At 43.7% G+C, this 13,953-nt stretch overlaps 1 protein-coding gene across 1 annotated transcript in view; it reads left to right on the top strand.

Moving 5' to 3' along the window:
* SF3A3 (splicing factor 3a subunit 3) overlaps positions 1–13,953 on the top strand; it is a 51,831-nt gene that overhangs the window by 22,520 nt on the left and 15,358 nt on the right. Inside the window, exons 5-9 of the mRNA XM_073615514.1 lie at positions 79–151; positions 4,471–4,562; positions 7,448–7,530; positions 12,229–12,367; positions 13,073–13,141. Coding sequence (XP_073471615.1) covers positions 79–151; positions 4,471–4,562; positions 7,448–7,530; positions 12,229–12,367; positions 13,073–13,141 — 456 coding nt within the window. The remainder of the gene's footprint in view (positions 1–78; positions 152–4,470; positions 4,563–7,447; positions 7,531–12,228; positions 12,368–13,072; positions 13,142–13,953) is intronic.

Raw genomic sequence — 13,953 nt, 5'->3', positions numbered from 1 at the left:
TTTTACAGCATTCTCTTTTATACATGAAACTTAAGTTGCTATTTTTTTTATTTGTTCACAATTCTATATCTTTGACAGATTTGTGCCCCAATGTCAGTGGAATTTGATGAGCTGCTGAAATCCAGAGAGAACCCAAGTGAAGAAGCGCAAAGTAAGTACTTATTATTATAGGTAAATTCTAGGATTGTTTCTTGGCCTGTATGATTACATTAAATTACCTTGATTTCTGGGAAAAGTATCACATTGTTTGGACACTTCCTTTTTTTTTTTTGATTCGACTCCTTTTGGATTATAATAAAATTATTAGCAAGGTGAGCATAGTTGTTGGCTATTCCTGTCTTTTTGGAAAGTGCGGAATTATGAAGTAGCTTCTAGCCTAAAGATGGGCATACTAATGCCAAGTTTTCTGTCAATTTAACCAGCTTTAAAATGAACAAAGATATCAGTGTAACTTACCATCAAGAGCTTCTATTAAAACTCTTGGTGGTTGGTTGATTTCTTCCGCTCTATAATTTTATGTGATGGAGGCTGGGTTCACACCGCCTTGCGTAGCGGCTCACAGCAGGGGTCCGGTGTGTCCCTGTTCACCGTTTCAGGTCTGATTTCAGTCTGAATTTTTGGCTGATTTCAGACCTGAAACAGGGCAGAAGATGCACAGGACTCCTATGCAATTCACTCCGCATCCGTCCCGAAGATGTGTGAACCGGCTTCATTGAGAGTCAGTCAGTCTCCTGACATGCGAATTGAATGCGGGGAAACCCACAGAGCTGCACGATTCTGGCTAAAATGAAAATCTGAATTTTTTTGCTTAGAAGATAGATCATGATTCTTGCGGCGTAACATCATCTTTCACATTAAACAAAAAAATTGGGCTAACTTTACTGTTTTTCGTTTTTTTTTTTTTTTTCGTTTTTTTTTTTTTTTTTTTGTTTTTTTTTTAATTGAAGTGTATTTTTCCCCAAAAAAATCGTGTTTGAAAGGCCACTGTGCAAATAGTGTGACATAAAATATTACAACAATCGCCATTTTGTTCCCTAGGGTCTCTGCTAAAAAAATATTATAAATATATAATGTTTGGGGGTTCCAAGTACTTTTCTAGCAAAAAATACTGATTTTAACCACTTAACGACCGGCCACTGTATAGATACGTCATTTTTTTGAAGATGGATATCTCGGTAACGGCAGCAGCTGCTGCCACAACCGCGGTATCCATCTTTGTGGCCGGCGTTTCTGTACACGATAACGGTGGTCTCTGCGGCGGGTTCGCCGCAAGATCACCGTTATGGGTGGCGGGAGAGGTGCCACCCCCCCTCCCGCCGCTCTCCCGCACCCTCCGCCGCTTACCGGAGCCGTCGGTAGCGGCGGAGGAGATCGGGACCTGTCAGTGCTTCGGTATAGAGACGAGTGAGGCCAAGATGGCGCCCACCCGTCTCTATACCATAGGACGGCCGGAGCGACGTCATTACGTCGGCTCCGCCCACTTTTCTTAAAGGCACCATTTTTTTTGAACGACTTTCTTTTTCTTTTTTTTTTTTTGCATTTTAGTCTAAATATGAGATCTGAGGACTTTTTGACCCCAGATCTCATATTTAAGAGGACCTGCCATGCTTTTTTCTATTACAAGGGATGTTTACATTCCTTGTAATAGGAATAAAAGTGATCCAAATTATTTTTTCACTGTTTTAAAAAAAAAATAAATAAATAAATAAAATAAAGTAAAATAAATTAAAAAAAAAAAAAAAAAAAGCGAGTAGCGCCCGCATATGAAAACGGTGGTCAAACCACATGTGAGGTATCGCCGCGACCGGTAGAGCGAGAGCAATAATTCTAGCCCTAGACCTCCTCTGTAACACAAAACATGCAACCTGTAGAAATTTTTAAACGTCGCCTATGGAGATTTTTAAGGGTAAAAGTTTGACGCTATTCCACGAGTGGGCGCAATTTTGAAGCGTGACATGTTGGGTATCAATTTACTTGGCGTAACATTATATTTCACAATATAAAAAAAAATTGGGCTAACTTTACTGTTGTCTTATTTTTTTATTCAAAAAAGTGAATTTTTTCCAAAAAAAAGTGCGCTTATAAGACCACTGCGCAAATACGGTGCTAAAAAAAGTATTGCAATGACCGCCATTTTATTCTCTAGGGTGTTAGAAAAAAAACAATATATAATGTTTGGGGGTTCTAAGTAATTTTCTAGCAAAAAAAACTGTTTTAAACATGTAAACACCTAAAATCCAAAACGAGGCTGGTCCTTAAGTGGTTAACTTTGTAAGAAACGACTGTCAGAAAAAGGTTTAGACTTTAAGTGGTTAAACTTCCTGCATTTACACACAGTTTATCCCTTTGCACTAAGAAGGAAGAGTTACAATGTTTCTGCAGTAGAGATTGTGAGGGGGGGGTTAAATCTAGATCACGATTTAACGATTAATTGTGCAGCTCTAACCCACATCCAATTCACAATAGTGGGAACCCAGCCTCAAAGTGGTTGAAATTGTCTGAAAATTGCCATGTTTATTCGTAACAAACAATAGATGGTTTCACCCCCCTGCAGAGTTTTATTTTAGTTTGGTGGAAATATGTTTTTCCATGACAATTCTTTTTTTTTTTTCTTTTTTCCACTCCCCAGAGGTTCTTACATTTTTTATTATTGCAAGGGTGGGCAAAATGTATAAGGAAGGTAGGATGGAGGGCGGCGCGGGGGGGGTCGGTAGGATGGAGGGCGGGGGTTTCGGTAGGATGGAGGGCGGCGCGCCGGGGGGGGCCGTTAGGATGGAGGGCGGCGCGCCGGGGGGGGCCGTTAGGATGGAGGGCGGCGCGCCGGGGGGGGCCGTTAGGATGGAGGGCGGCGCGCCGGGGGGGGTCGTTAGGATGGAGGGCGGCGCGCCGGGGGGGTCGTTAGGATGGAGGGCGGCGCGCCGGGGGTTGGGTCGTTAGGATGGAGGGCGGCGCGCGGGGGGGGGGTGGGGGTCGTTAGGATGGAGGGCGGCGCGCAGGGGGGTCGGGGGTCGTTAGGATGGAGGGCGGGGGGGGGGTCGTTAGGATGGAGGGGGGGGGATGGGATGGGGGTAGGTAGGATGGAGCGCGGGGGGGGGCTTGGTCGGTAGGATGGAGGGCGGCGCGCGCGGGGGGGGCTTGGTCGGTAGGATGGAGGGCGGCGCGGGGGTCGGTAGGATGGAGGGCGGTGCGCGCTGGGGGGGGGTGATTAGGATGGTGGGCTTGGCTGGATGGAGGGCGGCGCGCGCGGGGCGGTGGTTAGGATGGGGGGGGGGGGGAATGGGGGGTGGTTAGGATGGAGGGCGGCGCGCAGGGGGGGGTTGGGGGGTCGTTAGGATGGAGGGCGGCGCTGGGGGGGGGGGGGGGTCATTAGGATGGAGGGCGGCGCTGGGGGGGTCGGGGGTCGTTAGGATGGAGGGCGACGCGCGCGAGGGGGGTCGTTAGGATGGAGGGCGACGCGCGCGAGGGGGGGGGCTTGGGGGGGTCGGATGGATGGAGGGCGGCGCGCGCGGGGTGGGGGGGCGGGGTCGGTCGGTAGGATGGAGGGCGTGAGGGGGGGGGGCGCGCTGGGGGGGGGGGACAGATTAGGATGGAGGGCGGGGGGTTGGTGGTGGGGTGGGCAGGATGGAGGGCGGCGCGGGGGGGAGGAGAATGGGGGGGTGGGGGGGGGGATGGGTTAGGTTTTTAGGAGGCAAGGAGGCGCGGGGGGGGGGGGGAGTCGGGGGTCAGTAGGATGGAGGGGGGGGGGGGGGAGTCGGGGGGCGGTAGGATGGTGGAGGGCGGCGCGCGCGGGGGGGGGGGGGCGGCGGTAGAAAAGAAGGTAAGGTCAGTGAAATGTAAGCAGATGTCAGTGGTACATAAGGCACAGCGCATCGGTCAGTGGTGTGTACCTACAGCCCAGGCCATTAACCATTTCTTCCACTGCAATGCAAAATAAAGCTCTGCACTGAGGACCTGTCATTACAGCCTGCTGCCCCCTGGCACCGACCCCCTGCTGCCCTTTCATATCCAGCCTTCAGTTACCTGTTTTGCAGCACATATCCCACCAGACTCTCCTGCTGCTGTCTTAACACAGACACAGCTCGTGGTTTTGCAGTGCTGGCTGGGCAGGGACTCGCATAGCTCACTAATTGGTGGCGTCTCTCATTTCCATGCAGTTCTGTCTGTTACTTAGTACTTTTCTCGGCTCTGCTTTACATATTGTAGATTGCCGCTCTTATCTGAAAGGTGCTAGATGTGGTTAGGAGCTGACGGTATGTTGGGGCTGTGATCTGCCCGCCAGATGGCTGCGATGGATATATGTATCTTGGAAAAGTGCTGTTGAGTATCTTTTACATGTCCTAGAACGAAGAAACGCAGCATATCTAGCTATCCACTCCCTTTTAAGCTCCTTTGACTACATCCATTTTTTTTAGTCGTAAGATTAAAAAAATAAATAATTATTTGGCTTATTTAAATGTGTTTCTGCTATAGATTTGGTGGAGTTCACAGATGAAGAGAGCTATGGTCGATACTTGGATCTTCATGACTGTTACTTGAAGTACACTAACCTTAAATCATCAGAGGTAAGCAAGCTATTGTTTTAATAAAGGTCAGTTTCAAAATAAAGAAATTTTAAAGTTCCACCCATTTTTATAATGCTTTTACTAATGGAAATGTTTTTTTTCTGGCATGTAAATACCTTTACATAAATAATTTTAGGGTTTCACCCGCACTTCCGGCATTTCCCCGCCTAGGCGATTCACAAGGGCTCCTGGGATAGCGGCCCCATGTATCCCAGGAGTCTTTGCGAAATCGCCTATTAATGAAATCTCGTGTTATTTTCAGACAGTAAATGACGCAAACGTGTCTGACAGGTTGCTATAGCATTGGGGCAGGAACTTATGGCAACCTGTCAGGAAGACGGAGAGCCGCGCAGCGTCATTACTGTACATGTGCGAAATAGGGAGGAAATCCCAGAAATGAAAACGGTGGCTTCAGATGCCCACAGCTTAAATGGAACATGCCTGCTTCTGAGATCAGTAGGTACAAAACTATTTTTAAAGAAAGTAAAATTGCAACACCTTTGACACGTTGCAATTGTTAATGTACGTTTTGACAAATGCAGAGCAGTTTTTAAAAAAGAAAAAATGTGTTTGTGCTACTGGAACTCTGCTTTAAAGGATAAGTTCACTTTAAAAAAACTAAAGAAAACAAATGCACATTTTTTTTGCAGATAAAAAAAAAAATGTGCATTTGTTTTTTGTAGTAGGAGTCTGTAAAGCATTGCTCCAGCGAACAGCAGATCGCTGATACCGTGCAGGTCTCCTGCTACATCCTGTACGGGTAAGCCAATACTCCCCTGACAGAAGGAGTCAATGAACTACCAAAGTGCTGTGGTAGTTCATTGAGAACTACAAGTCGACAGCCACGAAGTGTGTCGGGGGTTGTAGTTCAGACACACAGGGTTGTTTTCAAACAGTGACAGCTAGTAGGGGGAACTTCTCCCCATACTGCTGCCACAGAGAGAGGGGGCAGCGGACGGCGGAGGCTGCTGCACTGGGAACATGTTACATGTTCCACCCTAAAATCAGGTCAAACATGTATTATGTTCCCAAAGGTGAACTTCTCCTTTAACCACTTGCTGACCACCCACCGCAGATGTACTGCGGCAAGGTGGCTTGGCTGTGCAAATCACCGTATGGGTATGGTGATTCGTGCACTAGCTTTTGTGGGCGCACGTGCACTCCGATTGGCCTGTGGGGGAGCCAATCAGCAGGTCCGGCTGACTCTGTCTGGCAGCCGCCCGCGATCGTTCCCCGCAGAGACAGAACGAGGACCTGCCGACGTAAACAAGGCAGATCTCAATTCTGTCAGGGGGTGACACTGAAATCTGTCTTCCTGCTAAGCATTCCCTGCCAGTGTCATTAGTACAATGTCAGTGCAGATTTTAAGCACTGATCACTGTAATGTCATTGGTTCCCAAAAAGTGTGAAAAATGTCAGGTGTCTGATCTGTCTGCTGCAATGTCGCATTCCCGCTAAAAAATCACCGTTCGTCGCAATTGCTAGTAAAAATAAATAAATAAAAATGCCATAAATCTATCCTCTATTTTGTAGACTTTATAACTTTTGCACAAACCAATCAATATACGCTTATTGGGATTTTTTTATACCAAAAATATGCAGATGAATACTTTTTTTTTTTTTTTTTGATATGTAGTATAGCGGAAAGTAAGTAATTATGGTCAAATACCACTAAAAGAAAGCTCTAGTTGTGGGAAAAAGGGACGTTAATTTTGTTTGGGTACAACGTTGCATGACCGCACAATTGTCAGTTAAAGTAAGGCAGTGCTGTATCGCAAAAAATGGCTTGGTCATTAAGGGGGTAAATCCTTTCGGGGCTGAAGTGGTTAAAGTGTAAAGGCTTAAGATTTTTTTTCCTTAATACATTCTCTGCATTAAGGAAAAATACCTTCTATGTTCAGCTCCCCCTTTCTCTCTCCTCACTGGATATGAAGGAAGCAGCAGGAGCCAGTGGCTCCTGCTGCTGTCAATTAAAACCAGTGAGGAGGGAGCAGGGGTTGGGCCCGAACCACATGTGTGTCATTGGATGCACACATCCCTGCTTGGGATCGAGCCCAAACGTGCCACCATAGGAAGTGGCTTTCTATGGTGGCACACGGAGAAAAGAAGGGGCCTAGAGTGCCTGTGGGGTAACTCCAGAAGAGGAGGATCGCCTCCTCTGAGCAAAACACATTGCATAGAGCAGGTAAGTATGACATTTTTTTATTAAAGGGAATCATTTTCCCAGAAGAGCACAGAAAGCACAAAAATCTTTAAAGTTTCCAATCCTTCCCCACTCCAACCGAAAATATAAAAAAGGTTTTACTTTAAAGTGGAACTGTACCCATTACAACTTGATAAAAATAATGTTCTTTAGCAAGGTACATACGTTCCACATTATTAATTATGCTACCAAAATAATGTGTGCTGTAAACTGCCTCCAGCATTGCTCCTGTTTCTTCTTGCTGGAGGCTGCCATATTGCTGAAGCCCAGAACCCCTTAGCGGCAGTAAATCTTTAGGCTGTCAGCAGATTGGCCTCTGAAAAATGGACAGCAATTGAGCATGGGCAGGGTAAGTTGAGACCATCTATTACTGGATTTTAAACAGTATGGGCACTTTTTTTTTTTTTTTTATGTTTTATATACCTATACCTGCAAAAATAGGTCGGCATGAAGTGATAAATCGGGGCTTAATTGACAAAAGTTCCACTTTAATTTCTCCATTTATATTGGTCATTTGTTCTGGATATGCACTCAGGTGGTTAAATTTCATTGTTGAACCACTGATTATTCCAAATGTGGATATGCAAGGTTCCTTGCAAAACTGTTAGTGGGACTTGAGGGCAGGTTTGGTGAATACTACCTTAAATGTGTGTGAACAATTCTTTTTTACTTTTATTTTCAGAAACTGGATTACATCACATATTTAACGACATTTGACCAACTTTTTGACATTCCAAAAGAACGTAAAAATGCAGAATACAAACGGTTGGTGGTTTTAAGAATTTTAGTAGTTGTATGGTGTGTCAAATAGTGCTTTTATCAGTGGTTGTACTGTTTCTTTTAATTTTCATGCGTGTGTATGTACAGTATCTCACAAAAGTGAGTACACCCCTCACATTTTTGTAAATATTTTGTTATATCTTTTCATGTGACAACACTGAAGAAATGACACTTTGCTACAATATAAAGTAGTGAGTGTACAGCTTGTATAACAGTGTAAATTTTGCAGTCCCCTCAAAATAACTCGACACACAGGCATTAATGTCTAAACCGCTGGCAACAAAAGTGAGTACACCCTAAGTAAAAAAATCTCCAGGTTGGGCCAAATTAGCCATCCCCCCCCCCCCCCCCCCCCTCTACCCCCGCCGGTGTCAGGTGACTCATTAGTGTTAAAAGGTCTCAGGAGTGAATGGGGAGCAGGTGTGTTAAATTTGGTGTTATCGCTCTCACTCTCTCATACTGATCACTGGAAGTTCAACGTGGCACCTCATGGCAAAAAACTCTGAGGATCTGAAAAGAATTGTTGCTCTACCTAAAGATGGCCTAGGCCAGTGATGGCGAACCTTGGCACCCCAGATGTTTTGGAACTACATTTCCCATGATGCTCAGGCACTCTGCAGTGTAGTGGAGCATCATGGGAAATGTAGTTCCAAAACATCTGGGGTGCCAAGGTTCGCCATCACTGGCCTAGGCTATAATAAAGTTTCTAAGACCCTGAAACTGAGATGCAGCACAGTGGCCAATCGATTTAACAGGACAGGTTCCACTCAGAACAGGCCTTCGCCATGGTCGACCAAAGAAGTTGAGTGCACATGCTCAGCGTCATATCCAAAAGTTATCTTTGGGAAATAGACGTATGATTGCTGCCAGCATTGCTGCAGAGGTTGAAGGGGTGGGGGGGTCAGCCTGTCAGTGCTCAGACCATATGCTACACACTGCATGGCTGTTGTCCCAGAAGGAAGCCTATTCTAAAGATGATGCACAAGAAAGGCCGCAAACAATTTGCTGAAGACAAGCAGACTAAGGACATGGATTATTGGAACCATGTCCTCTGGTCTGATGAGACCAAGATAAACTTATTTGGTTCAGATGGTGTCAAGTGTGTCTTGTCTATAGTCAAGCATGGTGGTGGAAGTGTCATGATCTGGGGCTGCATGAGTACTGCCGACACTGGAGAGCTACAGTTCATTGAGGGAACCATGAATGCCAACCTGTATTGTGACATACTAAAGCAGAGCATGATCCCCCTCCCTTCGGAGACTGGGCCGCAGGGCAGTATTTCAACTTAAAGACCCCAAACACACCTCCAGGATGGCCACTGCCTTGCTAAAGAAGCTGAGGGTAAAGGTGATGGACTGGCCAAGCATGTCTCCAGACCTAAACCCTATTGAACATCTGTGGGGCATCCTCAAACGGAAGGTGGAGGAGCACCAGGTTTCTAACCTCCACCAGCTCAGTGATGTCATCATAGAGGAGTGGAAGAGGACTTCAATGGCAACCTGTGAAGCTCTGACGAACTCCATGTCCAAGAGGGTTAAGGCAGTGCTGGAAAATAATGGTGGCCACTCAAAATATTGACAATTTTGGGCCCAATTTGAACATTTTCACTTAGGGATGTACTCACTTTTGTTGCCAGCGGTTTAGACATTAATGGGTTTGTTGCGTTTGAACGGACAGCAAATTTACACTGTTATACAAGCTGTCCACTCACTACTTTACATTGTAGCAAAGTGTCATTTCTTCAGCTTTACATGAAAAGATATAATAAAATATTTACAAAAATGTAAGGGGTGTACTCACGTTTGTGAGATACTGTATATATTTGTGTATAAAAAAATTGAACAGCCATACCATTGACAACTGACAGTTAAAGTTTATAACATTGATTATCTTGTTACAATGGCATCTGAAAGTGATACATTAGACAGCAAGTTGTCCCTGAAGTTGATGTGTTGAAAGCAGAAAAAATGAGCAAGTGTAAGGATTTGAGGGACTTTGACAAGGCCCATATTGTAATGGCCAGACCTATGCTGACCCTTGTCCACAGCCAAAAGCGACTACAATGGGCACGTTGGCTTAAGAACTGGACCACAAAGCCATAGCAAAAAGTGGCCTGGTCTGATTTAATCATGCTTTTTTTTACATCATGTGGATGGAGGAGTGCGTGTGCATCTCTGGGGAAGAGATGCTACCAGGATGCAGTATAGAAAGAAGGCAAGCTGGGGGAGACAAGTGTGATGCTTTTGGGCGATTTTCTGCTACGAAACTTTGGGTCCTGCCATTCATGTGGATGTTACTTGAGACATACCATCTACCTAAACATTGCTGACCAAGTACACTGATTCATTGAAATGGTATTACGTGATAGGAGTGTCCCCTTCCAACAGGATAATGGTGTCCCCTTCCAACAGGATAATGCACCCTGCCACATGGTAAGAATGGTTTGAGGAACACAAGTCCGATACATGGAGGCTGCTCCTCTCAACCTAAAAGATCTGCGGCTGATGGCTTGGTGCCAGATGTTACAACATACCTTCAGAGGTCTAGTGAAATCAATTCCTTGACTGGTCAAGGCTGTTTGGCAACACAAGGAGGACCTACTCCATATTAGTTGGGTGGCCATAATGCTATGGCTAATCAGTGTGTGTGTGTGTGTGTATATATATATATATATATATATATATATATATATATATATATATATATATATATATATATATATGCACAAACCGGACACTTTTTTTGGGTCCACCTTGCTAGTACCGGGTTGGTCCCCATTTTGCCTTCAGAACTGCCTTAATTCTTCATGGCATAGATTCAACAAGGTGTTTGAAACTTTCCTCAGTTTTTGGTCCATGTTGACATGGTAGCATCACGCAGTTGCTGCAGATTTGTCAGCTGCACATCCATGATGTTAATCTCCTGATCAACCACATCCCAAAGGTGCTCTATTGGTTTGAGATCTGGTGACCGTGGAGGACAATGGAGTACAGTGAACTCATTGTCATGTTCAAGAAACCAGTGGTGAGATGATTGAGCTTTGTGATATGGTGCATTATCCTGCTGGAAGTAGCCATCAGAAGATGGGTACACTGTAGTCCATAAAGGAATGGACATGGTCAACAACAATCCTCAGGTAGGCCGTGGTGTTTAAATGCTGCTCAATTGGTAGTAAGGGGCCCAAAGTTTGCCAAGAAAATATCGCCTACACCATACACCATCCTGAACCTTTGATACAAGGCAAGATGGATCCATACTTTTTAATGTTGTTCTGACCCTACCATTTGAATGTCGCAGCTGAATTTGAGACTCATCAGACTAAGCAACGTTTTTCCAATCTTCTATTGTCCCATTTTGGTGAGGCTGTGTGAATTGTAGCCACAGTTTCCTGTTCTTAGCTGACAGGAGTGGCACCCGGTGTGGTCCTCTGCTGTTGTAGCCCATCTGCTTCAAGATTTGATGTGTTGTGCATTCAGAGGTGGTATTCTGCATACCTTGGTTGTAACAAGTGGTTAATTGAGTTACTGTTTCCTTTCTATCATCTCAAACCAGTCTGTCAATTCTCGGACTTCAACAAGGCATTTTCGTCCAAACAACTGCCGCTCACTCTATAGTTTCTCTTTTTTGGACCTTTCTCTGTAAACTTTAGAGATGGTTGTGTGTGAAAATCCCAGTAGATCATACTCAGACCAGCCCGTCTGGCACCAACAACCATGCCAACCATACCTATTCTGATGCTTGGTTTGAACTTCAGCAAGTCGTCTTCACCACGTCTAGATGCCTAATTCCGCGTACACACGAGCGGACTTCTCGTCCGCCTGAACTCTGAAGGACTTTTCGACGGAGTTCCCATGAAACGGACTTGCCTACACATGATCACACCAAAGTCTGATCGTTTCGAACGTGATGACGTACAACCAGACTAGAATAAGGAAGTTCATAGCCAATAGCTGCCCTTGCGTCCTTTTTTGTCCGTCGGACTAGCATACAGACGAATGGATTTTTCGATCGGACTCGAGTCCGTCAGAAAGATTTGAAACATATTCTATTTCTAGGTCCGTTGGAATTTTCGATACAAAAGGTCCGATGAAGCCCACACATGATCGGAATGTCCAACGGATTCGTTCCGTCGGACTAGTTCGGTCGAAAAGTCCGGTCGTGTGTACACGGCATTAGAGTTGTTGCCATGTGATTGGCTGATCAGCAATTTGTGTCACCAAACAATTGAATAGGTGTACCTAATAAAGTGTTCGATGAGAGTGTGTGTGTATATATATATATATATATATATATATATATATATATATATATATATATATAAAAATATTTTCAGTGTTCTTGCATTTTACTGTAATTGAAGATCATACTCAAGGTATTTTAATATTGATCCTTCTTGAGTATATCCTACTTTTGTAAATATTACTTGGGTATTGGGAACAAGATTTGTCTAAAGAAAACTTTATATATTTTCTGGTTTTGATAAATGTGGATTTGTTTTTGTCCTTTGTTTAAGTCTTTAACATCTCATTAATGTTCCTCGTTAGTGTTCTATATGTGTGTGTGTGTATGTGTGTGTGTGTGTGTGTGTGTATATATATATATATATATATATATATATATATATATATATATATATTAATATGTGTGTGTATATTAATGACCTATGTTACCCCCTTTTCACAGGTATTTGGAAGTGCTCTTGGAGTACTTACAAGATTATACAGATAGGGTAAAACCTCTGCTAGATCAGAATGAGCTCTTTGGAAAAATACAGAATGAATTTGAGAAGAAATGGGAGACGGGGACCTTTCCAGGATGGCCAGTAAGCAAATAATATTACTAATAGCACTGAAAGGAGATTAAAGATGTATCTGGAAAGTAAGAGATGGCCCATAAGCAGGCTGGTATTGACTGAAAGTCTAAATCAACCTTTCTTTGCCAGATAGCTTGCATGTTCCATTAAAAACCTGTCCGCATCAGTCAAGAATAGCACAGGAACAATTTCAGCTATTTTATAATCAAACCATTCCTTACATCTTTCTGTAATAAGCCCCACGATGTTCTGTATTTACTTATATCTGGTAGATTCTCAGCCAGCAGTACAATGGGCAGCCTAAGTGGAAGGGAGCGTTTCAAATAATTTAGGTGGTGCTGAAGATTGAGAATACCGAGGCATGTTGAAATGAAAAGCAAATCGGCTTTTTTTTTTTTTTTTTTCTTTTAGATGCAATATAAAATTGACCTATAACACTTAATATTTTTACCTTTTTCTGTATAGCCACTAGATGGTAATGTTCTGTTAGGTTTACTGGGTAATTTATTACATGCAAAATTATATACTGTAGTATCTAAAAAGAGAAGACGAAATTGCAGTTTAATATTAGTGGTTACAGTATATGAGTATAGAGATCCTGTTCCTAAGGAAAAATAAAGATGGATAATTCTGTGCAATTTTGAATTGTATTGAAGAAAAGCAGAGTTGTAAATGTTTCTAATATTACTAATGTGTTGCTTGTTTCTCGTTTAGAAAGAGACTAGCAGTGCTCTGACACATGCTGGAGCTCATTTGGATCTCTCTGCTTTTTCATCGTGGGAAGTAAGACTTTATTACTTTTGGCATTTTTTTGATAGTGTGTTTAGCAATATCTTTGTCTAATACATATCCAAACGCTGCTTTGGGATAGGTTTTTAAAACTATACTCCAAGTAACAGAAATTGAAGGGTATATGTAGTATATGATGTGGAATTTTTGATACTTCGTAACCTCAGTATTTTAAGACTCGGGGATTAAAAGCTACCAGGTGGTTTGAGGCCACGTTGCCTCCTCTCTGCTTGTTAACCATTACATGTGGTTGCAGCAGGACCCTGTTTACTTGAATAGGTCATGTTTGGCAGCTGTACAGACTGTTGAATTCAACCTGTGGCAGTGTGTACTAATAGCAGCTAAGCATTTGGGGCAGTAAAACCATGACTCAACCACCTGCTTTTTATTTTAAGGTTATTGTTTTAAATGTACTTATTATCGTCCCAAATGGCTTACAGTGTGAGTACATATGGAGAGACAGGTGTACTATATAGTGGCATTAGAGATCTCTTTGACCCCCCCAATGTCTCCTCTACATTAAGCCCAAGCAGATTGGGGACAAATCATCATACATAATCTGCTGTTTACCCTGGCACAGCCAGAATTTCACCGCTCTGAACGCAGAATTATCTTATAACTGAGCTCTTCCAAGTTTGCACTATGCAGAGGAGATCAAGGAATATGGGTTCCCTCATTTCCTACCTTTCAGCAGCCTGAACTTTTTGTCGAAGGTCAAGTCAGATCATAATGTTTTACACCCACCTGATCACTTTTGTTACAGTGTCTAAAGTCAGCTGTCACATTTGTAAACAAGCTCACTCCTG

This window comes from Aquarana catesbeiana, linkage group LG02 (genome assembly GCF_042186555.1).
Source record: "Aquarana catesbeiana isolate 2022-GZ linkage group LG02, ASM4218655v1, whole genome shotgun sequence".
NCBI classification, from domain to species: Eukaryota; Metazoa; Chordata; class Amphibia; order Anura; family Ranidae; genus Aquarana; species Aquarana catesbeiana.
Note: the sequence above shows the minus strand (reverse complement) of the source record. Positions and strands in the feature narration are given on the sequence as shown.